This window comes from Oncorhynchus kisutch, linkage group LG29 (assembly GCF_002021735.2).
Source record: "Oncorhynchus kisutch isolate 150728-3 linkage group LG29, Okis_V2, whole genome shotgun sequence".
Classification (NCBI taxonomy): Eukaryota; Metazoa; Chordata; class Actinopteri; order Salmoniformes; family Salmonidae; genus Oncorhynchus; species Oncorhynchus kisutch.
In genome coordinates this window covers 698,909-723,501 of record NC_034202.2, presented here as the reverse complement: position 1 = coordinate 723,501, position 24,593 = coordinate 698,909, and the positions used below count along the sequence as shown (strand labels likewise).

General features: G+C 43.0%; 1 protein-coding gene across 1 annotated transcript in view; it reads right to left on the bottom strand.

Annotated features, from left to right (window-relative positions):
- Window positions 1–8,896: 8,896 nt before the first annotated feature.
- LOC109873548 (interleukin-6 receptor subunit beta) overlaps window positions 8,897–24,593 on the bottom strand; it is a 62,496-nt gene continuing 46,799 nt past the window's right edge. The window contains exon 16 of the mRNA XM_031808971.1: window positions 8,897–11,627. Within this exon, the coding sequence (XP_031664831.1) occupies window positions 10,992–11,627 (636 nt within the window). The 3' untranslated portion in view covers window positions 8,897–10,991. The remainder of the gene's footprint in view (window positions 11,628–24,593) is intronic.

Sequence of the window (24,593 nt, the reverse complement as noted above, 5' to 3'; positions counted from 1 at the left end):
TCGTCTGCAAACTTAATGATGCTTTTGGGGCCGTGCCTGGCCATGCAGTTGTGGGTGAACAGGGAGTAAAGGAGGGGACTGAGCACGCACCCCTGGGGAGCCAGGATCCAGTTGCAGTGGGAGGTGTTTAATCCCACGATCCTTAGCTTATTGATGAGCTTTGAGGGTACTATGGTGTTGAACGCTGAGCTGTAGTCAATGAATAGCATTCTCACATAAGTGAGAACATTACATAAATGTTCCTATTGTCTCCTGTATATACGACTAATACATTTATTGACTTGAACTTAAAAAGGCCTCAGTGTCTCAAGGAGTTTGTCAGCTTGGTCTGGGCTGTGTTCATTAGAGCACACAACAGAAAACCTTTTAAAATGTTTCACGACGGGAAATGAGTGTTTGAAATGTCCAGGTAATGCCTTCCATAGGGCTGTGGTCAAAAGAAGAGCACTATATAGGGAATAGCGTGCCATTGGCTCTGGTCAAAAGAAGGGCTCAATATATGGAATATAGTTCTTACATAAATGTTCCTATTGTCCTGGTGGGAAGGGCAATGTGGAGTGCAATAGAGATTGCATCATCGGTGGATCTCTTTGGGTGGTATGCAAATTGGAGTGGGTCTAGGGTTTCTGGGTTAATGATGTTGATGTGAGCCATGACCAACCTTTCAAAGCACTTCATGGCTTCGGTCGTGAGTGCTACGTGTCTGTAGTCATTTAGGCAGGTTGCCTTTGTGTTCTTGGGCACAGGGACTATGGAGGTCTGCTTGAAACATGTTTGTATTACAGACTCAATCAGGGACATGTTGAAAATGGCAGTGAAGACACCTGCCAGTTGGTCAGCACATGCTCGCAGCACACGTCCTGGTAATCCGTCTGGCCCTGCAGCATTGTGTAAATTGACTTTAAAGGTCTTACATCGGCTACGGAGAGCGTGATCATACAGTCGTCCAGAACAGCTGATTCTCTCATGCATGTTTCAGTGTTATTTGCCTCGAAGCGAGCATAGAAGTAGTTTAGCTTGTCTGGTAGGCTCGTGTCACTGGGCAGCTCTCGGCTGTGCTTCCCTTTGTAGTCTGTAATAGTTTGCAAGCCCTGCCACATCCAATGAGCATCAGAGCTGGTGTGTGATTTGATCTTAGTCCTGTATTGACTCTTTGCCTATTTGATGGTTCGTCAGAGGACATTTCTAATAAGCTCTCAGGTTAGAGTCCCGCTTGTTGAAAGCGGCAGCTCTAGCCTTTATCTCAATGCGGATGTTGCCTGTAATCCATGGCTGCTCGTTGGAGTTTGTACGTACGGTCGTTGGAGTTTGTACGTACGGTCACCGTGGGGACGATATCATCGATGCACTTATTGATGAAGCCAATGACTGATGTGGTGTTCTCCTCAATACCATCGGAGGAATTCCGGAACATATTCCAGTCTGTGTTAGCAAAACAGTCCTCTAGATTAGCATCTGCTTAATCTGACCACTTTTTTATTGATCGAGTCACTGGTACACCCTGCTTTATTTTTGTTTGTAAGCAGGAATCAGGAGGATATAAGAATGGTCAGATTTGCCAAATGGAGGGTGAGGGAGAGCTTTGTATGCATCTCTCTGTGTGTGTAAAGGTGGTCCAGAGTTTTTTTCCCTCTGGTTGCACATTTAACATGCTGATAGAAATGTGATAAAACGGATTTAAGTTTTCCCTGCATTAAAGAACCCGGCCACTAGGAGCGCAGCATCTGGTTTGCTTATGGCGGAATACAGCTCATTGAGTGCGATCTTAGCGCCAGCATCAGTCAGTGGTGGTATGCAGACAGTTATGAAAAATACAGATAAACTATCTAGGTAAATAGTGTGGTCTACAGCTTATCATGAGATACTCTACCTCAGGCAAGCAAAACCTTGAGACTTCCTTAGATATCGTGCACCAGCTGTTATTTACAAAATGCATAGTTCGCCGCCTCTTGTCTTACCAGACGCCGCTGTTCTGTCCAGCCGATACAGCGTATAACCAGCCAGCTGTATGTCGATAATGTCATCGTTCAGCCAGGACTCCGTGAAGGATAAGATATTACAGTTTTGAATGGTATTTTAATCTTCCGCGTAGGTCAGAGATTTTGTTTTCCAAAGATTGCACGTTTGCTAGCAGAATGGAAGGAAATGGGGGTTTATTCGATCGCCTACAAATTCTCAGAAGGCAGCCTGCACTCTGGCCCACTTCTCTTCTCTTCTCCACCTTCTCTTCATGCAAATGATGGGGATCTGGGCCTCTTTCTGCAAAAGCAGTATATCGTTCACGTCGGGCTCGTTAAACTCGTTAAAAGAATAAAAGGATTCTGCCAGTCTGTGGTGACTAATCGCAGTTCTGATACCCAGAAGTTATTTTCGGTCATAAGAAATGGTAGCAGCAACAGTATATCAAAAATAAGTTACAAACAACGCAAAGAAAAAAAAAGGTTAGGAATACATAAAACATCAGCCTTGTTCTCTGGCGCCATCTTGTTATTGGACGAGGTATGGTCGGCGCAACAGATGAGAGTAGGAGCCTGTTGGAGACAAAGCAGATTAACAGCACAGCCCCTATCACAGCATAGAATTAACACAGTACGTTTGGACACAAGTGGGCAGGTGATGAAAAGTAAATGGCCATAAACACACACCTGAATCCAGTGGACTTTTTAAAATGTATTTTATTTCACCTTTATTTAACCAGGTAGGCTAGTTGAGAACACCTTTATTTAACCAGGTAGGCTAGTTGAGAACAAGTTCTCATTTGCAACTGCGACCTGGCCAAGATAAAGCAAAGCAGTGCGACACATAAAACAACACAGAGTTACACATGGAATAAACAAACATACAGTCAATAATACAGTAGAAAAAGTATATATACAGTATGTGCAATTGAGAAAGGATATAAGGGAGGTAAGGCAATAAATAGGCCATGGTGGATTTGGGTGAAGGAGAAATGGGGGACTTGGATGAGTTGCTGTGGGGGGTGGAGGGCTGTTGATCGGGGTAGGGGTAGCCAGGTGGAAAGCATGGCCAGCTGTAGAAAATTGCTTATTTGAAATTCTCAATTATAGTGGATTTATCGGTGGTGACAGTGTTTCCTAGCCTCAGTGCAGTGGGAAGCTGGGAGGAGGTGCTCACATTCTCCATGGACAATACAGTGTCCCAGAACTTTTTTTAGTTTGTGCTACAGGATGCACATTTCTGCTTGAAAGAGCTAGCCTTAGCTTTGCTCACTGCCTGTGTATATTGGTTCCTGACTTCTCTGAAAGGTTGCATATCACGGGGGCTATTCGATGCTAATGCAGAACGCCACAGGATGTTTTTGTGCTGGTCAAGGGCAGACAGGTCTGGAGAGAACCAAGGGCTATATCTATTCCTGGTTCAATATTTTTTGAATGGGGCATGCTTATTTAAGATGGTGAGGAAGGCACTTTTAAAGAATAACCAGGCATCCTCTACTGACGGAGTGAGGTTAATATCCTTCCAGAATACCCGGATCAGGTCGATTAGAAAGCCCTGCTCGCTGAAGTGTTTTAGGGGGCGTTTAAAAGTGATGAGGTGTGGTCGTTTGACTGCAGACCCATTACGGATGCAGGCAATGAGGTAGTGAGCGTTGAGATCTTGGTTGAAAACAGCAGAGGTGTATTTGGAGGTCAAGTTGGTTAGGATGATATCTATGAGGGTGCCCGTGTTTACGAATTTGGGGTTGTACCTGGTGGGTTCATTGATAATTTGTGTGAGATTGAGGGCATCAAGCTTAGATTGTAGGGCGGCCAGGATGTTAAGCATGTCCCAGTTTAGGTCACCTAGCAGCACGAGCTCTGAAGATAGATGGGGGGCAATCAATTCACATATGCTGTCCAGGGCACAGCTGGGGGCAGAGGGTGGTCTATAGCAAGTGGCAACGGTGAGACTTGTTTCTGGAAAGGTGGATTTTTAACAGTAGAAGCTCAAATTGTAAGACATAACTCTGAAAGCTATCTCTGCAGTAGATTGCAAAACCGTCCCCCTTTGGCAGTTCTATCTTGTCGGAAAAAGTTATAGTTAGGGATGGACATTCAGGGTTTTTGGTGGTCTTCATAAGCCAGGATTCAGACAAGGCTAGAACATCCGGGTTGGCAGACTTAGGGAGGAGGCTTCTAATGTTAACATGCATGAAACCAAGGCTTTTACGGTTAGAGAAGTCAATAAATGAGAGCACCTGGGGAGTAGGAGTGGAGCTAGGCACTGCAGGGCCAGGATTAACCTCTACATCACCAGAGGAACAGAGTAGGATAAGGGTACGGCTAAATGCTATCAGAACTGGTCGTCTAGTACATTCGGAACAGAGAGTAAAGGAGCAGGTTTCTGGGAACGATAGAATAGATTCAAGTTGTAATGTACAGACAAAGGTATGGTGAGTACATTGGAGGTAAACCTAGTCATTGAGTAATGATGAGAGAGATATTGTCACTAGAGATGTTTACACCAGGTGATGTCATCGCATATGTGTGAGGTGGAACTAAATGGTTGGCTAAGGCATAATGAGCAGGACTAGAGGCTCTACAGTGAAATAAGGCAATAATCACTAACCAGGACTGTAATGGACAAGGCATATTGATATTAGGGAGAGGCATGCATAGCCGGGTGATCATAGGGGTCCAGTGAGTGGTTGGGCTGGCTGGAGACACGGCGATTCAGACAGCTAGCAGGCTGGGGCTAGCAAGCTACCAGAAGCGCCTTAGAGGGATGTTGCGATGGAGGAAAGTCTGTTTTAGCCTCCGCGTGCGGTGACGTCGATAGACCAGTCGTGATGGATTAGTAGGGTTCCGAGTAGCAGAGGGGCCCAAGAAATTGGCCGATGGATCTATTCAGCTAACAGTCCAATATGCTTTAGACAGCTAGCGGGCCGCGGCTAGCAGATGGGCATTTAGGAGACGTGACGATGTAGGGGACAGGTGAGTACCCCCTCAAGCAGATTACGTCATAGTCCAGTCGTGAAGGATCGGCGGGGTTCCATGCCCCGCACCGGCAGTAGAAGGGGTCCGGGTATTGTAGCCCAGGAGTGGCTGATGGGCTAGCTGGGAGAATGGGCCTAGCATGGGCTAGCTCCAGGTTAATTGGTGCTTGCTTTGGGACAGATGTTAGCCAGGAGTAGTCACTCGGATAGCAGCTAGCTAGCTGCGATGATCCAGGTGAAAAGGTTCAGAGCTTGCGGTAGGAATCTGGGGATATAGAGAGAAAATAGGTCCAGTATGCTCTGGTTTGAGTCGCGTTGTACAAACTGGCGAGAGCTTTCCGAGCTAAAGGTTAGCTGATGACCGCTAGCAGTGGTTAGCTGACTACTAGCTAGTAGCTAGTGAGCTGGCTAGCTTCTGATGGGGGATTCCGGTTCCGAGGTGAATAAAAATACTTTAGAAAAAACAGATCCACACATTGGGTGATGCGGGTTGCAGGAGAGTATTTTGAAGTTGAGGTTTAGAAAAAAATCTAAAAGATATGCGAAGACAAAGATATAAAACGATATATACATGAGACACGACAAGACTACGGTCAAAGACGTCTGACTGCTACGCCATCTTGGATCCATCTTGGACTTCTCGGTGTCTTTCCTTTCTTTATTCACTCATTTTTTTTGTCTCATATAGGCTGTTTTATGTGTGAAGGGCACTTTGAAATATACCTTTTATAATTATACTTGAATGACAATTTGTACAGTATGTAAACTCAGCAAAAAAAGAAACGCCCTCTCACTGACAACTACGTCTATTTTCAGCAAACTTGTGAACTTGTGAAAATATTTGTATGAGTATAACAAGATTCAACAACTGAGACATAAACTGAACAAGTTCCACAGACATGTGACTAACAAAAATGGAATAATGTGTCCCTGAACAAAGGGGTGGGGGGGGAGCGGGGGGGTCAAAATCAAAAGTTACAGTCAGTATCTGGTGTGGCCACCAGTTGCGTTAAGTACTGCAGTGAATCTCCTCCTCATGGACTGCACCAAATTTGCCAGTTCTTGCTGTGAGATGTTACCCCACTCTTTCACCAAGGCACCTTCTGGGGGGAATGGCACTAGCCCTCAGCCTCCGATCCAACAGGTCTCAGACATGCTCAATGGGATTGAGATCCGGGCTCTTCGCTGGCCATCGCAGAACACTGAAATTCCTGTCTTGCAAGAAATCACGCACAGAACGAGCAGTATGGCTGGTGGCATTGTCATGCTGGAGGGTCATGTCAGGATGAGCGTGCAGGAAGGGTACCACATGAAGGAGAAGGATGTCTTCCCTGTAACGCACAGTGTTGAGATTGCCTGCAATGACAACAAGCTCAGTCCGATCACAGTATGTTGTCACGTTCTGACCTTAGTTCCTTTGTTTTGTCTTTGTTTTAGTATGGTCAGGGCGTGATTTGGGGTGGTCAGTCTATGTTCTTTTTTCTATAATTTGTGATTTCGGTGTTTGGCCTGGTTCTCAATCAGAGGCAGCTGTCAATCGTTGTCCCTGAATGAGAACCATACTTAGGTAGCCTGGTTTCACCTTTGAGTTGTGGGTGATTATTTTCTGTTCAGTGTTTTTTCAGCACCATACAGGACTGTTTGTTTGTCGTTTTATTTTGTTCAGTGTTACGTTATTAAAAATATGAATACTTACCACGCTGCGCATTGGTCCTCCTCTTCTTCCACCTACGACGAGCGTTACATATGGGACACATGTCAGGGGAAAATAAAGGGAAATGTATTGGTCCTCCTCTTCTTCCACCTACGACGAGCGTTACATATGGGACACATGTCAGGGGAAAATAAAGGGAAATGTATTGGTCCTCCTCTTCTTCCACCTACGACGAGCGTTACATATGGGACACATGTCAGGGGAAAATAAAGGGAAATGTATTGGTCCTCCTCTTCTTCCACCTACGACGAGCGTTACATATGGGACACATGTCAGGGGAAAATAAAGGGAAATGTATTGGTCCTCCTCTTCTTCCACCTACGACGAGCGTTACATATGGGACACATGTCAGGGGAAAATAAAGGGAAATGCATTGGTCCTCCTCTTCTTCCACCTACGACAAGCGTTACATATGGGACACATGTCAGGGGAAAATAAAGGGAAATGTATTGGTCCTCCTCTTCTTCCACCTACGACGAGCGTTACATATGGGACACATGTCAGGGGAAAATAAAGGGAAATGTATTGGTCCTCCTCTTCTTCCACCTACGACGAGCGTTACATATGGGACACATGTCAGGGGAAAATAAAGGGAAATGTATTGGTCCTCCTCTTCTTCCACCTACGACGAGCGTTACATATGGGACACATGTCAGGGGAAAATAAAGGGAAATGTATTGGTCCTCCTCTTCTTCCACCTACGACGAGCGTTACATATGGGACACATGTCAGGGGAAAATAAAGGGAAATGTATTGGTCCTCCTCTTCTTCCACCTACGACGAGCGTTACATATGGGACACATGTCAGGGGAAAATAAAGGGAAATGTATTGGTCCTCCTCTTCTTCCACCTACGACGAGCGTTACATATGGGACACATGTCAGGGGAAAATAAAGGGAAATGTATTGGTCCTCCTCTTCTTCCACCTACGACGAGCGTTACATATGGGACACATGTCAGGGGAAAATAAAGGGAAATGTATTGGTCCTCCTCTTCTTCCACCTACGACGAGCGTTACATATGGGACACATGTCAGGGGAAAATAAAGGGAAATGCATTGGTCCTCCTCTTCTTCCACCTACGACGAGCGTTACATATGGGACACATGTCAGGGGAAAATAAAGGGAAATGCATTGGTCCTCCTCTTCTTCCACCTACGACGAGCGTTACATATGGGACACATGTCAGGGGAAAATAAAGGGAAATGTATTGGTCCTCCTCTTCTTCCACCTACGACGAGCGTTACATATGGGACACATGTCAGGGGAAAATAAAGGGAAATGTATTGGTCCTCCTCTTCTTCCACCTACGACGAGCGTTACATATGGGACACATGTCAGGGGAAAATAAAGGGAAATGCATTGGTCCTCCTCTTCTTCCACCTACGACGAGCGTTACATATGGGACACATGTCAGGGGAAAATAAAGGGAAATGCATTGGTCCTCCTCTTCTTCCACCTACGACGAGCGTTACATATGGGACACATGTCAGGGGAAAATAAAGGGAAATGCATTGGTCCTCCTCTTCTTCCACCTACGACGAGCGTTACATATGGGACACATGTCAGGGGAAAATAAAGGGAAATGCATTGGTCCTCCTCTTCTTCCACCTACGACGAGCGTTACATATGGGACACATGTCAGGGGAAAATAAAGGGAAATGCATTGGTCCTCCTCTTCTTCCACCTACGACGAGCGTTACATATGGGACACATGTCAGGGGAAAATAAAGGGAAATGCATTGGTCCTCCTCTTCTTCCACCTACGACGAGCGTTACATATGGGACACATGTCAGGGGAAAATAAAGGGAAATGCATTGGTCCTCCTCTTCTTCCACCTACGACGAGCGTTACATATGGGACACATGTCAGGGGAAAATAAAGGGAAATGTATTGGTCCTCCTCTTCTTCCACCTACGACGAGCGTTACATATGGGACACATGTCAAGGGAAAATAAAGGGAAATGTATTGGTCCTCCTCTTCTTCCACCTACGACGAGCGTTACATATGGGACACATGTCAAGGGAAAATAAAGGGAAATGTATTGGTCCTCCTCTTCTTCCACCTACGACGAGCGTTACATATGGGACACATGTCAGGGGAAAATAAAGGGAAATGTATTGAATATATAATGATGCAGACAAATGATGGAATCACAATCTGCAATATTAAAGCTGATATACCCCATAGAGTTGATATATTTTTATCAACACTTGACCCTAAATAATGGAGTGACTTGGTAAGGTAGAGTGGGAGAGGACATTTTATTTCCTGAGCACACCAAAACAATATTGTATTGTGAACTCCTACTTCCTCCCCGTACAATGGACTAATATATTCTGTTCTATTAGTGTTGAAAGTCTCACTGAAAATAAAGCTCTATAAAGATATCCTGCCTTAGAAGTCAATTATTAGTTCACATGGATAACACTTTTGGTTTATTTCATATTGTATAATGTCACACATTCACAAACCATGCTCCAAAAAGGGCACATGTATTCTGGTGGCATGCACTGAAGTACTAGGCTATGCTTGTTTCCCGTATATGTGGAAAAGTAGTGTTAACTGAGTGATGGTGGAAGAATATTTTTTATAACCCTCAATGTAGCAATATTTAAACGGTCTGTACATGCAACATCCCTTTCTGAGCATATTCTCTGTAGGAACAAATATGGAAGTTTGTCCTGTTGAGATCTGTACATATGTTCCAAACAAAAGAATCTCAAACAAATTAACTAAATATACTGCACTCATGACAACACAAAAATTTATATGAAAAACATTTCCCAGAAACAAATTATACAAACTTCCTTTTCAGTATCTAATAATAATACAACAGTAATATCTCTATATTTGACCTTGAACAATAAGTTTTGATGGGCAGGGAAATTGCATAGCATTTCTTAATTTAATTCATAACGTAAAGTCAATAAGGCATTGTGAAAAGGCAAAATGTACATTTGTCAAACAGTTTTTCTATCTGGAAAGATATGTCATTAACCATACACCTACTAGTGTAGCATACAATGCCTTCAAAGTATTCACACCCCTCGACTTTTTCCACATTTTGTGTTACAGTCTGAATTTACAATGTATTCAATTGAAATCGTATTTCACTGGCCTACAAACAATAGCCCATAATTTCAAAGATATGTGTCAGAGAAATGTAATTTATGTCCTGAATACAAAGTGTTATGTTTGGGGCAAATCCAACACATCACGGAGTACCACACGTCATATTTTCAAGCATGGTGGTGCCTGCATCATGTTATGGGTATGCTTGTCATCAGCAAGGACTATAGGTTTTTTGGGGGGGAAATAAATAAATAAATAAATGGAATAGAGCACAGGCAAAATCCTAGAGGAAAACCTGGTTCAGTCTGCTTTCCAACAGACTCTGGGACACAAATACAGCTTTCAGCAGGACAATAACCTAAAACAAAAGTCCATAAATACACTGGAGTTGCTTACCAAGATGACATGGAATGTTCCTGTGTAGCCTAGTTACAGTTTTGACTGTAGCTTGAAAATCTATGGCAAGACTTGAAAATGGCTGTCGAGCAATGACAACAACTAACTTGTACAATCCAGCTGCGCATAGCTCTTGGAGACTTACCCAGAAAGACTCACAGCTGTCAAAGATGATTCTAACGTGTATTGAGTCAGGGGTGTGAATACTTATGTAAATCATATCGCTTTTTCATTTTCAATAAATTTGCTAAAATGTCAAAAAACATGTTTTCACCTTGTCATTATGGGTATTGTGTGTAGATTGGTGAGAATGTTTACATTGAATCCTTTTAGAATTTAGGATGTCACAAAATGGGGAACAAGTCAAGGGGTATGAATACTTTCTGAAGGTACTGCATTTCAAGAGGGTCCTGTTGTATTGGCTAGCATCACCTTTTCGCTTCCTTCAAGTCTTCTTTCTTGGAATGATGCGTCATCACACTGTCCATTCAAAGTTCAACTTGGCCGGCTTGTAGAGAATAGGGGTCCACATTTAGGCTATGGACTTTTCTTAAGAGGTCAATAGGTGACGCCAACTACCTAGGTCAGTAATTAACTGAAAATAAACGGGTCTGCACGTAGGCATCTATTTCCTTTTTAGGATCTTAAAACAATAAAACCTTGACATACAGGCAAACTATATCATCCACTTAAAAGAGATTTAACAAGGCAAGTCACGATGCCCACATGAAGTTCATGATTGCCATTTGGGTAAGTGCAAAAATAATAGGCTGACAAAGTTTGGAACAAAAGTGAAATGAACAAAGGCGCAAGGAAGAGTCACTGTACATGAAGTGTGACAACCTCGAACTAAGTCACCATACGTCCTCCTAACACTGAGGCCTGTAGCCGCTGAGCTGAGGCATGTAGCTAGGGTCAGGGCCTGGCTGTCCGTCAGGTGAGTGACCCTCCTCTGTGGGTGTGGTCTGCTGAAAGTCCTCCTCCAGGGGGCAGAACCGGCGCAAAGCCAACCCCTGCTTCTTCATCTCCATCTGGTTCAAGTCCTCCAGGTCTCCGCTGTCGCCATTGTTCCCCCCAGGCAAGCGCCCGAAGTAGGGGTTCCGCAGGTAGCGCTGTGACTCGGGGCCCTCCGGGTGCTCCTCGCTGTCCAGCAGGGGTTGGGTGGACTCGGAGCGGGTGAAGCTGGGCGTCTGGGACGAGCCGGACTGGGGGAGAGGGCAGGGGGTCTGGCCCTTGTAGCCGCAGGATGCCACCACCGACGAGTACTGGACGGTGCTGGCTGTAGTCTGGCCCTCGTCGCCGCCCTCGTCGCTGTCTGAGACGCTCTGGTGAGGCGATGACAGGCAAGAGGAGCCGCCGATGCCGCTGCTATGCTCCTCTGACAGGTATTTGTCCTTTTTGAGCGGCAGGCCTGCCTTGTCCTCCTCACACAGAGACTTCCTGTCGAACACGTCCACCTCTACAATACTCACGTCACCCAGCACGCTCTCGTTAGGAGTGTCAGCCTGGAACAAAAAGGGAGGGTTAAGTCAAGTCAAGTTCTCTTTAAAGTGCATTTCACATCTATGTTACAATACGCTGAAAAAAAGACTGAAATGGTAAAATGACTGAAATGGACACATCTGCATTTAGCAACATGTGCCTTTTGATGCAGTCAAAAGAGCGCAGACTTTCCATTGACCAGATTGTTAGATCAGAATTGTTGAAGGTGAACCAAAGTGTATATTCGTCAAATCCGTCATGATTTATGTATTGTAACAGGCCCAGTGTTTCCTAAAGATGCACTACGCAGAAATTGCTCCGCCATTTCCTGGTTGCTAAAATTCTAATAGTTCGCCTGATTTCAGTTTATGTGCCATGACATGCAAGTCAAGAGTAGAGAATCATTGAACCATCTAAACTACTGTGAAATATATTTTCCAAAATATTGTATTTTCAACTGGTGTAGAAAACAGAAAGTAAGACACAAAAACAAAACTTGGAAATAGCATAGAAATAGAGCACATAGCACAGTTTAGAGCAATTTCAGTGCCAACAGAAATTATATTTGTATTCCATTATTTTTCATTTTGTATTAGGATATTGAATTTGTAATGCACTTGTATTTCATGATTTGAAACTGAATTAAGTGAATATTGACTTCAGTTTTAAAATGTATTTAAATGTAATTGAATATTCAAATCCAATATTTATATATTCAGTTTCAATATGGTAGATATTACATTCATTGTCTGTGTATGCATTCCGATTCAGTTTTCAAATTCCGATTCAAAACCAGAGACAACATGCTGAGACTTTGCCAGCTAGGAAAAGTAGAGAAGAACCGGATACAATTAAATGCTCACTGTGGTAAACAGAAGTTTCTGGCAGTTTCTGAAGCAAATGTGGCATGTAGAATTTATTATCTTTCTATGTATTTGGCTGTACTGTTTGAACCGTTTCGACTATAAACTATTATGAACCCATTCAAGAAATAGGCCACCATAAGAATACAGTTGATTAGCCCTGTCATAGACATAAGGATAGACATTCCACTCCCGATTTAATCTTGCTCTTTCAAACTAGGTCTCCTGCATTTCACAAGACTGTGTTAGCCCACTTAGCTAAAGCCCAAAGGGATCAGTTCTGGAAGCTAACACAAGTCTTCACGTCTCCGGTAAGGTTACTCGTCAAAAGAGCTTGATTCATTGAACCATCTCGGTTACATTTCACCCCTCTGACCTCATACTTAGAGATCATGGAACCAATACAACTCGGGAGAGGCGCAGGTCGAGAGCCGCGCGTCCTCAGAAACACAACCCAACCAAGCTGCATTGCTTCTTGACACAATGCCCACATAACCCGGAAGCCAGCCGCACCAATGTGTCAGAGAAAACACTGTGACTGCACTGTGTACGCAGGTAGGCGATGGGACAAGGACATCCCTGCCGGCCAAACCCTCCCTTAACCTGGACGATGCTGGGCCAATTGTGCGCCACCCCATGGGTCTCCTGGTCGCGGCCGGCTGTGACAGAGCCTGGACTCGAACCCAGAATCTCTAATCTCTGCACCACTCAGGAGGCCTAGCAGTAGCAACATTGTTGCCAAGCTTTGAAAAACAAGCCATCAGGTGTATCAGATGGACAGACAGTGCAACTGTAAGCCTGAAGTCAACAGCTAAGACCCCCTCCTCTCTCGCTCTCCTTTTCCCTCTATCCCTCCAGTGTCTTTCACTGCAGCAGACTTTTTTTTTTGTAGTTGGTGTGACATTTTAGTTAAAGGAAGTTTGCGTAAGAGTTGATATTGTGTAGGACTATTAACATTTGGCCGAGAAGATTTTTGTGACATTTTAAGGCCTTTATTTTGTCTATGAACTCACACCCCCACACACCCATTCATACCCCCTCACTAATCATGCCTTTTGCACACATTGTATATAGACTCCCCCTTTGTTTTCTACTGTGTTAGTGACTTGTTAATTGTTTACTCCATGTGTAACTCTGTGTTGTCTGCTCACACTGCTATGCTTTATCTTGGCCAGGTCGCAGTTGCAAATGAGAACTTGTTCTCAACTAGCCTACCTGGTTAAATAAAGGTGTTCTCAACTAGCCTACCTGGTTAAATAAAGGTGTTCTCAACTAGCCTACCTGGTTAAATAAAGGTGTTCTCAACTAGCCTACCTGGTTAAATAAAGGTGTTCTCAACTAGCCTACCTGGTTAATAAAGGTGTTCTCAACTAGCCTACCTGGTTAAATAAAGGTGTTCTCAACTAGCCTACCTGGTTAAATAAAGGTGTTCTCAACTAGCCTACCTGGTTAAATAAAGGTGTTCTCAACTAGCCTACCTGGTTAAATAAAGGTGTTCTCAACTAGCCTACCTGGTTAAATAAAGGTGTTCTCAACTAGCCTACCTGGTTAAATAAAGGTGTTCTCAACTAGCCTACCTGGTTAAATAAAGGTGTTCTCAACTAGCCTACCTGGTTAAATAAAGGTGTTCTCAACTAGCCTACCTGGTTAAATAAAGGTGTTCTCAACTAGCCTACCTGGTTAAATAAAGGTGTTCTCAACTAGCCTACCTGGTTAAATAAGGTGTTCTCAACTAGCCTACCTGGTTAAATAAAGGTGTTCTCAACTAGCCTACCTGGTTAAATAAAGGTGTTCTCAACTAGCCTACCTGGTTAAATAAAGGTGTTCTCAACTAGCCTACCTGGTTAAATAAAGGTGTTCTCAACTAGCCTACCTGGTTAAATAAAGGTGTTCTCAACTAGCCTACCTGGTTAAATAAAGGTGTTCTCAACTAGCCTACCTGGTTAAATAAAGGTGTTCTCAACTAGCCTACCTGGTTAAATAAAGGTGTTCTCAACTAGCCTACCTGGTTAAATAAAGGTGTTCTCAACTAGCCTACCTGGTTAAATAAAGGTGTTCTCAACTAGCCTACCTGGTTAAATAAAGGTGTTCTCAACTAGCCTACCTGGTTAAATAAAGGTGTTCTCAACTAGCCTACCTGGTTAAATAAAGGTGTTCTCAACTAGCCTACCTGGTTAAATAAAGGTGTTCTCAACTAGCCTACCTGGTTAAATAAAGGTGTTCTCAACTAGCCTACCTGGTTAAATAAAGGTGTTCTCAACTAGCCTACCTGGTTAAATAAGGTGTTCTCAACTAGCCTACCTGGTTAAATAAAGGTGTTCTCAACTAGCCTACCTGGTTAAATAAAGGTGTTCTCAACTAGCCTACCTGGTTAAATAAAGGTGTTCTCAACTAGCCTACCTGGTTAAATAAAGGTGTTCTCAACTAGCCTACCTGGTTAAATAAAGGTGTTCTCAACTAGCCTACCTGGTTAAATAAAGGTGTTCTCAACTAGCCTACCTGGTTAAATAAAGGTGTTCTCAACTAGCCTACCTGGTTAAATAAAGGTGTTCTCAACTAGCCTACCTGGTTAAATAAAGGTGTTCTCAACTAGCCTACCTGGTTAAATAAAGGTGTTCTCAACTAGCCTACCTGGTTAAATAAAGGTGTTCTCAACTAGCCTACCTGGTTAAATAAAGGTGTTCTCAACTAGCCTACCTGGTTAAATAAAGGTGTTCTCAACTAGCCTACCTGGTTAAATAAAGGTGTTCTCAACTAGCCTACCTGGTTAAATAAAGGTGTTCTCAACTAGCCTACCTGGTTAAATAAAGGTGTTCTCAACTAGCCTACCTGGTTAAATAAAGGTGTTCTCAACTAGCCTACCTGGTTAAATAAAGGTGTTCTCAACTAGCCTACCTGGTTAAATAAAGGTGTTCTCAACTAGCCTACCTGGTTAAATAAAGGTGTTCTCAACTAGCCTACCTGGTTAAATAAAGGTGTTCTCAACTAGCCTACCTGGTTAAATAAAGGTGTTCTCAACTAGCCTACCTGGTTAAATAAAGGTGTTCTCAACTTAGCCTACCTGGTAAATAAAGGTGTTCTCAACTAGCCTACCTGGTTAAATAAAGGTGTTCTCAACTAGCCTACCTGGTTAAATAAAGGTGTTCTCAACTAGCCTACCTGGTTAAATAAAGGTGTTCTCAACTAGCCTACCTGGTTAAATAAAGGTGTTCTCAACTAGCCTACCTGGTTAAATAAAGGTGTTCTCAACTAGCCTACCTGGTTAAATAAAGGTGTTCTCAACTAGCCTACCTGGTTAAAATAAAGGTGTTCTCAACTAGCCTACCTGGTTAAACTAAAGGTGTTCTCAACTAGCCTACCTGGTTAATAAAGGTGTTCTCAACTAGCCTACCTGGTTAAATAAAGGTGTTTCTCAACTAGCCTACTGGTTAAATAAAGGTGTTCTCAACTAGCCTACCTGGTAATAAAGGTGTTCTCAACTAGCCTACCTGGTTAAATAAAGTGTGTCTCACACTTAGCCTACCTGGTTTAAATAAAGGTGTTCTCAACTAGCCTACCTGGTTAAATAAAGGTGTTCTCAACTGGCCTACCTGGTTAAATAAGGTGTTCTCACTAGCCTACCTGGTTAAATAAAGGTGTTCTCAACTAGCCTACCTGGTTAAATAAAGGTGTTCTCAACTAGCCTACCTGGTTAAAATAAAGGTGTTCTCAACTAGCCTACCTGGTTAAATAAAGGTGTTCTCAACTAGCCTACCTGGTTAAATAAAGGTGTTCTCAACTAGCCTACCTGGTTAAATAAAGGTGTTCTCAACTAGGCCTACCTGGTTAAATAAGGTGTTCTCAACTAGCCTACCTGGTTAAATAAAGGTGTTCTCAACTTGCCTACCTGGTTAAATAAAGGTGTTCTCAACTAGCCTACCTGGTTAAATAAAGGTGTTCTCAACTGGCCTACCTGGTTAAATAAAGGTGTTCTCAACTAGCCTACCTGGTTAAATAAAGGTGTTCTCAACTAGCCTACCTGGTTAAATAAAGGTGTTCTCAACTAGCCTACCTGGTTAAATAAAGGTGTTCTCAACTAGCCTACCTGGTTAAATAAAGGTGTTCTCAACTAGCCTACCTGGTTAAATAAAGGTGTTCTCAACTTGCCTACCTGGTTAAAAGGGGTAAAGGTGTTCTCAACTAGCCTAAAGGTTAATAAGTGTTCTCAACTAGCCTACCTGGTTAAATAAAGGTGTTCTCAACTAGCCTACCTGGTTAAATAAAGGTGTTCTCAACTAGCCTACCTGGTTAAATAAAGGTGTTCTCAACTAGCCTACCTGGTTAAATAAAGGTGTTCTCAACTAGCCTACCTGGTTAAATAAAGGTGTTCTCAACTAGCCTACCTGGTTAAATAAAGGTGTTCTCAACTTAGCCTACCTGGTTAAATAAAGGTGTTCTCAACTAGCCTACCTGGTTAAATAAAGGTGTTCTCAACTAGCCTACCTGGTTAAATAAAGGTGTTCTCAACTAGCCTACCTGGTTAAATAAAGGTGTTCTCAACTAGCCTACCTGGTTAAATAAAGGTGTTCTCAACTAGCCTACCTGGTTAAATAAAGGTGTTCTCAACTAGCCTACCTGGTTAAATAAAGGTGTTCTCAACTAGCCTACCTGGTTAAATAAAGGTGTTCTCAACTAGCCTACCTGGTTAAATAAAGGTGTTCTCAACTAGCCTACCTGGTTAAATAAAGGTGTTCTCAACTAGCCTACCTGGTTAAATAAAGGTGTTCTCAACTAGCCTACCTGGTTAAATAAAGGTGTTCTCAACTAGCCTACCTGGTTAAATAAAGGTGTTCTCAACTAGCCTACCTGGTTAAATAAAGGTGTTCTCAACTAGCCTACCTGGTTAAATAAAGGTGTTCTCAACTAGCCTACCTGGTTAAATAAGGTGTTCTCAACTAGCCTACCTGGTTAAATAAAGGTGTTCTCAACTAGCCTACCTGGTTAAATAAAGGTGTTCTCAACTAGCCTACCTGGTTAAATAAAGGTGTTCTCAACTAGCCTACCTGGTTAAATAAAGGTGTTCTCAACTAGCCTACCTGGTTAAATAAAGGTGTTCTCAACTAGCCTACCTGGTTAAATAAAGGTGTTCTCAACTAGCCTACCTGGTTAAATAAAGGTGTTCTCAACTAGCCTACCTGGTTAAATAAAGGTGTTCTCAACTAGCCTACCTGGTTAAATAAAGGTGTTCTCAACTAGCCTACCTGGTTAAATAAAGGTGTTCTCAACTAGCCTACCTGGTTAATAAAGGTGTTCTCAACTAGCCTACCTGGTTAAATAAAGGTGTTCTCAACTAGCCTACCTGGTTAAATAAGGTGTTCTCAACTAGCCTACCTGGTTAAATAAAGGTGTTCTCAACTAGGCCTACCTGGTTAAAATAAAGGTGTTCTCAACTAGGCCTACCTGGTTAAATAAAGGTGTTCTCAAACTAGCCTACCTGGTTAAATAAAGGTGTTCTCAACTAGCCTACCTGGTTAAATAAAGGTGTTCTCAACTAGCCTACCTGGTTTAAATAAAGGTGTTCTCAACTAGCCTACCTGGTTAATAAAGGTGTGTTCTCCAACTTAGCCTACCTGGTTAAATAAAGGTGTTCTCAACTAGCCCTACCTGGTTAAATAAGGTGTTCTCAATTAGCCTACCTGGTTAAATAAAGGTGTTCTCAACTAGCCTACCTGGTTAAATAAAGGTGTTCTCAACTAGCCTACCTGGTTAATAAAGGTGTTCTCAACTAGCCTACCTGGTTAAATAAAGGTGTTCTCAACTAGCCTACCTGGTTAAATAAAGGTGTTCTCAACTAGCCTACCTGGTTAAATAAAGGTGTTCTCAACTAGCCTACCTGGTTAAATAAAGGTGTTCTCAACTAGCCTACCTGGTTAAATAAAGGTGTTCTCAACTAGCCTACCTGGTTAAATAAAGGTGTTCTCAACTAGCCTACCTGGTTAAATAAAGGTGTTCTCAACTAGCCTACCTGGTTAAATAAAGGTGTTCTCAACTAGCCTACCTGGTTAAATAAAGGTGTTCTCAACTAGCCTACCTGGTTTAAATAAAGGTGTTCTCAACTAGCCTACCTGGTTAAATAAAGGTGTTCTCAACTAGCCTACCTGGTTAAATAAAGGTGTTCTCAACTAGCCTACCCTGGTTAAATAAGGTGTTCTCAACTAGCCTACCTGGTTAAATAAAGGTGTTCTCAACTAGCCTACCTGGTTAAATAAAGGTGTTCTCAACTAGCCTACCTGGTTAAATAAAGGTGTTCTCAACTAGCCTACCTGGTTAAATAAAGGTGTTCTCAACTAGCCTACCTGGTTAAATAAAGGTGTTCTCAACTAGCCTACCTGGTTAAATAAAGGTGTTCTCAACTGGCCTACCTGGTTAAATAAAGGTGTTCTCAACTAGCCTACCTGGTTAAATAAAGGTGTTCTCAACTGGCCTACCTGGTTAAATAAAGGTGTTCTCAACTAGCCTACCTGGTTAAATAAAGGTGTTCTCAACTAGCCTACCTGGTTAAATAAAGGTGTTCTCAACTGGCCTACCTGGTTAAATAAAGGTGTTCTCAACTAGCCTACCTGGTTAAATAAAGGTGTTCTCAACTGGCCTACCTGGTTAAATAAAGGTGTTCTCAACTGCCTACCTGGTTAAATAAAGGTGTTCTCAACTAGCCTACCTGGTTAAATAAAGGTGTTCTCAACTAGCCTACCTGGTTAAATAAAGGTGTTCTCAACTAGCCTACCTGGTTAAATAAAGGTGTTCTCAACTAGCCTACCTGGTTAAATAAAGGTGTTCTCAACTAGCCTACCTGGTTAAATAAAGGTGTTCTCAACTAGCCTACCTGGTTAAATAAAGGTGTTCTCAAACTAGCCTACCTGGTTAAATAAAGGTGTTCTCAACTAGCCTACCTGGTTAAATAAAGGTGTTCTCAACTAGGCCTACCTGGTTAAATAAAGGTGTTCTCAACTAGCCTACCTGGTTAATAAAGGTGTTCTCAACTAGCCTACCTGGTTAAATAAAGGTGTTCTCAACTATGCCTACATGGTTAAATAAAGGTGTTCTCAACTAGCCTACCTGGTTAAATAAAGGTGTTCTCAACTAGCCTACCTGGTTAAATAAAGGTGTTCTCAACTAGCCTACCTGGTTAAATAAAGGTGTTCTCAACTAGCCTACCTGGTTAAATAAAGGTGTTCTCAACTAGGCCTACATGGTTAAATAAGGTGTTCTCAACTAGGCCTACCTGGTTAAATAAAGGTGTTCTCAACTAGCCTACCTGGTTAAATAAAGGTGTTCTCAACTAGCCTACCTGGTTAAATAAAGGTGTTCTCAACTAGCCTACCTGGTTAAATAAAGGTGTTCTCAACTAGCCTACCTGGTTAAATAAAGGTGTTCTCAACTGGCCTACCTGGTTAAATAAAGGTGTTCTCAACTAGCCTACCTGGTTAAATAAAGGTGTTCTCAACTAGCCTACCTGGTTAAATAAAGGTGTTCTCAACTAGCCTACCTGGTTAAATAAAGGTGTTCTCAACTAGCCTACCTGGTTAAATAAAGGTGTTCTCAACTAGCCTACCTGGTTAAATAAAGGTGTTCTCAACTAGCCTACCTGGTTAAATAAAGGTGTTCTCAACTAGCCTACCTGGTTAAATAAAGGTGTTCTCAACTAGCCTACCTGGTTAAATAAAGGTGTTCTCAACTAGCCTACCTGGTTAAATAAAGGTGTTCTCAACTAGCCTACCTGGTTAAATAAAGGTGTTCTCAACTAGCCTACCTGGTTAAATAAAGGTGTTCTCAACTAGCCTACCTGGTTAAATAAAGGTGTTCTCAACTAGCCTACCTGGTTAAATAAAGGTGTTCTCAACTAGCCTACCTGGTTAAATAAAGGTGTTCTCAACTAGCCTACCTGGTTAAATAAAGGTGTTCTCAACTAGCCTACCTGGTTAAATAAAGGTGTTCTCAACTAGCCTACCTGGTTAAATAAAGGTGTTCTCAACTAGCCTACCTGGTTAAATAAAGGTGTTCTCAACTAGCCTACCTGGTTAAATAAAGGTGTTCTCAACTAGCCTACCTGGTTAAATAAAGGTGTTCTCAACTAGCCTACCTGGTTAAATAAAGGTGTTCTCAACTAGCCTACCTGGTTAAATAAAGGTGTTCTCAACTAGCCTACCTGGTTAAATAAAGGTGTTCTCAACTAGCCTACCTGGTTAAATAAAGGTGTTCTCAACTAGCCTACCTGGTTAAATAAAGGTGTTCTCAACTAGCCTACCTGGTTAAATAAAGGTGTTCTCAACTAGCCTACCTGGTTAAATAAAGGTGTTCTCAACTAGCCTACCTGGTTAAATAAAGGTGTTCTCAACTAGCCTACCTGGTTAATAAAGGTGTTCTCAACTAGCCTACCTGGTTAAATAAAGGTGTTCTCAACTAGCCTACCTGGTTAAATAAAGGTGTTCTCAACTAGCCTACCTGGTTAATAAAGGTGTTCTCAACTAGCCTACCTGGTTAAATAAAGGTGTTCTCAACTAGCCTACCTGGATAAATAAAGGTGTTCTCAACTAGCCTACCTGGTTAAATAAAGGTGTTCTCAACTAGCCTACCTGGTTAAATAAAGGTGTTCTCAACTAGCCTACCTGGTTAAATAAAGGTGTTCTCAACTAGCCTACCTGGTTAAATAAAGGTGTTCTCAACTAGCCTACCTGGTTAAATAAAGGTGTTCTCAACTAGCCTACCTGGTTAAATAAAGGTGTTCTCAACTAGCCTACCTGGTTAAATAAAGGTGTTCTCAACTAGCCTACCTGGTTAAATAAAGGTGTTCTCAACTAGCCTACCTGGTTAAATAAAGGTGTTCTCAACTAGCCTACCTGGTTAAATAAAGGTGTTCTCAACTAGCCTACCTGGTTAAATAAAGGTGTTCTCAACTAGCCTACCTGGTTAAATAAAGGTGTTCTCAACTAGCCTACCTGGTTAAATAAAGGTGTTCTCAACTTGCCTACCTGGTTAAATAAAGGTGTTCTCAACTAGCCTACCTGGTTAAATAAAGGTGTTCTCAACTAGCCTACCTGGTTAAATAAAGGTGTTCTCAACTAGCCTACCTGGTTAAATAAAGGTGGAAAAAAAAAATATAAAAAAAGGTAATACACTGGAAGTCCTCGAACGTTGATGACTGGGTTCTTTCTTGTCGATTGTTTCTATGAAGTTGCCGTTAAATTGCTCTGCCATTATTATTGTATGAGGTATTATTGGTGGGGTTCCCCCTGTGCTGTGATGTGTGTTTTTATATGGTGTGTCTTACATTTTCTCTCCACTGGCTATCTGGCTAACAGGCTACACTCTAGGCAGTCTCTTCTGCTGATGTGCATGTCTGGTAGTGGTACTCCATCTAGCCTACTCTTCTCCTTTCAACAGGGTTAATACCTGCCTGGCGCCCGAACAAAATCTCTCTTTACCCCCCTCTAACAATACCGCTAAAGAATTGGAGCCCAAACAGGGGCTTGAAAAGAAAAGCACCCATGACACCACCCACACAAAGTTGAATCATGTCTTTTGTTGGAACCCCATACTGTGTCAATTTGGACACACCTAATGGAAATTATGACCGGGATTCTTTCATTGTGGAAGGACTTGATGGTGTAATGGAGTTGGAGAGCACTGGTCCTCAGGCTTCAGGCTCAGCTATAACTTCTCCGCCATTACCCTCCCCTCAACCTCTTCCTGTTACCTTGCACAGACAGACTGGGAGAGGTGTCTCTGTGCTCACTGGACAAAGGGAACACCAATGGACACACAACAACCATAGTTTGACAATGCAGGGGAATTCCATTCGCAAACTCAGTGAAAGTGTGGAGGCTGATCAGAAAGATGTGCTGCCGAGGTTGGCTCACCTCCCCCGTCAAATGGAGGAAAACCAACAACAAACTGCTCAGAGACAGAAATATTTGCTAGATTCTCTGAAGCAGGATGTTCAATGGAAAATGCAAAGTTTCAAAACACTCATAGAAACTAACAATCTAGTCATAATCTACCTTGAGGAGGAACAAAAACAGAGAGCAGAGGATTCAGCCTGTGTTGTGAAGGGGAGTATGTTCTTATCTGAAAGAGGTTATGAAGAACTCTCTGAGGGGAACTATTATTTTTGATTGAACAGACTCAAAAAGAGACCTGTAATGAGATGGAAAAAGCCACAGACCTTCAACTGGAGGAGCTGCACCAGGAGGTAATGCAGTGCTTTTCCCTTCTGGACAAATCCTCTGTACCTCCCTCAGGGTTTACCTCTGCCTCAGGCTCTGCCATTAAGGGAATATGGTAGTACTACAAAAACCCCTCTGAAGATACTGTTAAACAACAGAACTCCCCATGCCACTGTCATGTCTCCTCTAGTGCTCTCCCTCCCTATCAAACTACTTTTCCCCACTTTTGGCAGCCCAGAAGAGGATGTTGATCCACTGTTTCTCCTATCTGAGTGTAATGATTTCCTTTCTATCCGGCCCCTTACTGACTTGGAGGTTCTTGCTACCCTCCACATTGTTCTCCATGGTACAGCAAGAGACTGGTGGGAGATAGCTGGTGAACATGTGTCAACCTGGGAGGAGTTTCATAAACGATTCTAACCCTCTCTATGAGGATGAACTGGCGGAGTCCAGGGTGAAGCAGAGCCAAACCGGTACTTTGGCTTCTCCTATCGAGTTATATGTAGGAGATGGAAGGCTGACATTACTGAGCAGGAGATGATCAAACTCGTTCTTAAGAACATGGTACCCCGCCTTGTCAATCAACTTCGGGAATGTGTACAGAATGTGGATGATCTGGTGTCGTGGGACTCAGTTTGAGAAGGACTGGAAGCACTACCTCCAAACTCAAAACCCTGTTCCCTCATCCCGGTATCCCAACAGCTCTACTGGGGCTAAACCATCTTAGCCGTTTGTGCCCAAGATCCAAGACAAAAGTCCAGTGATGTGCTGGAGGTGTAAAGTCCAACATGCTCCAGGTTCTTGCTCCCTCTATGGCCAGCGAACCCAGCTATCACCGAAGGGTCGGCCTCAATGACCACCATGAAGCCTTCAGACAGTACAACTAGCGGTCTTATTCCAATTCCGCAACAACTATTGGTTCCTCTGACTGTTATGGAAGGCCATAATCGACACAAGATTACACCTTGATGTAGGAGCCCTGTGGCGAAATAGGGCATTACCTCACGAGGAGAACCTGGAAGGACAATTCTACTTGGCCAATGGAGAACCTACCACTCCTTTGGGCTGGATTGATATGAAAATAAAGCTGCATGATGTTATTATTAACCTCCTGTGGATTTTCTTGCAAATTCGAGCCTTGCATTTGCTGTAGTCCTTGGCCTGGAGCATTCCCGGCCTCATCCATCTTAACCTGGAAATGCACTGATTTCAGGCTGGAGCCTGCTACCTTACTCAGAGTCCTGGCTAGCTCAAGTAGAAGACAAGGACAGGGAAAATACAAAGAAGAGACAGACAAAAACAAGTTCCAACAGTGATGCCAGAGAACCCGGCTATCACCCTGCTTAAGGCCATACACCCCCCCCCCCCCCCGGATGACGAGAGGTGGCAACTCTCCCAGGTGAAATCTGTACACTTACACCCAGCCATATAACTGTCTTCAAACACAACATCTATACCCAGTATGAAGTCCCCCTTAAGCAGCATCCTTACAGGCTGTCCCCCTCAATGAACAGCTCAAGAGCATCAATTCTGTATAGATTACAGAAAGTAATGCCTACCCTCTACCGAACATCAATGACATACTGGAATCTCTGGCAGGAGCATCCATCTTCAGTGATCTGGATCTGAACAGTGGATATTGGCAGGTGGCAATGGGTCCCGCCAGTCAGGACAGGAATGCCTTTGTCACCCCTGCTGGTTTGTACTCAAAGTCATGCCTTTTGGTTTGAAGAATGCTCCAGCAACCTTCCAAAGGTTGATGGACACTGTCCTGGGAGATCTGAGGGGAAGAAATTGTCTTGTCTATCTGGATGACACCATCTTCGACAGACTAAAGGCTGCAGGTTTGACCCTGCAGCCAGAACTCAAGTTCCTTGGTCATGTGGTTAATGCTGAAGATATCCATGCAGATTCAGCCAAAGTT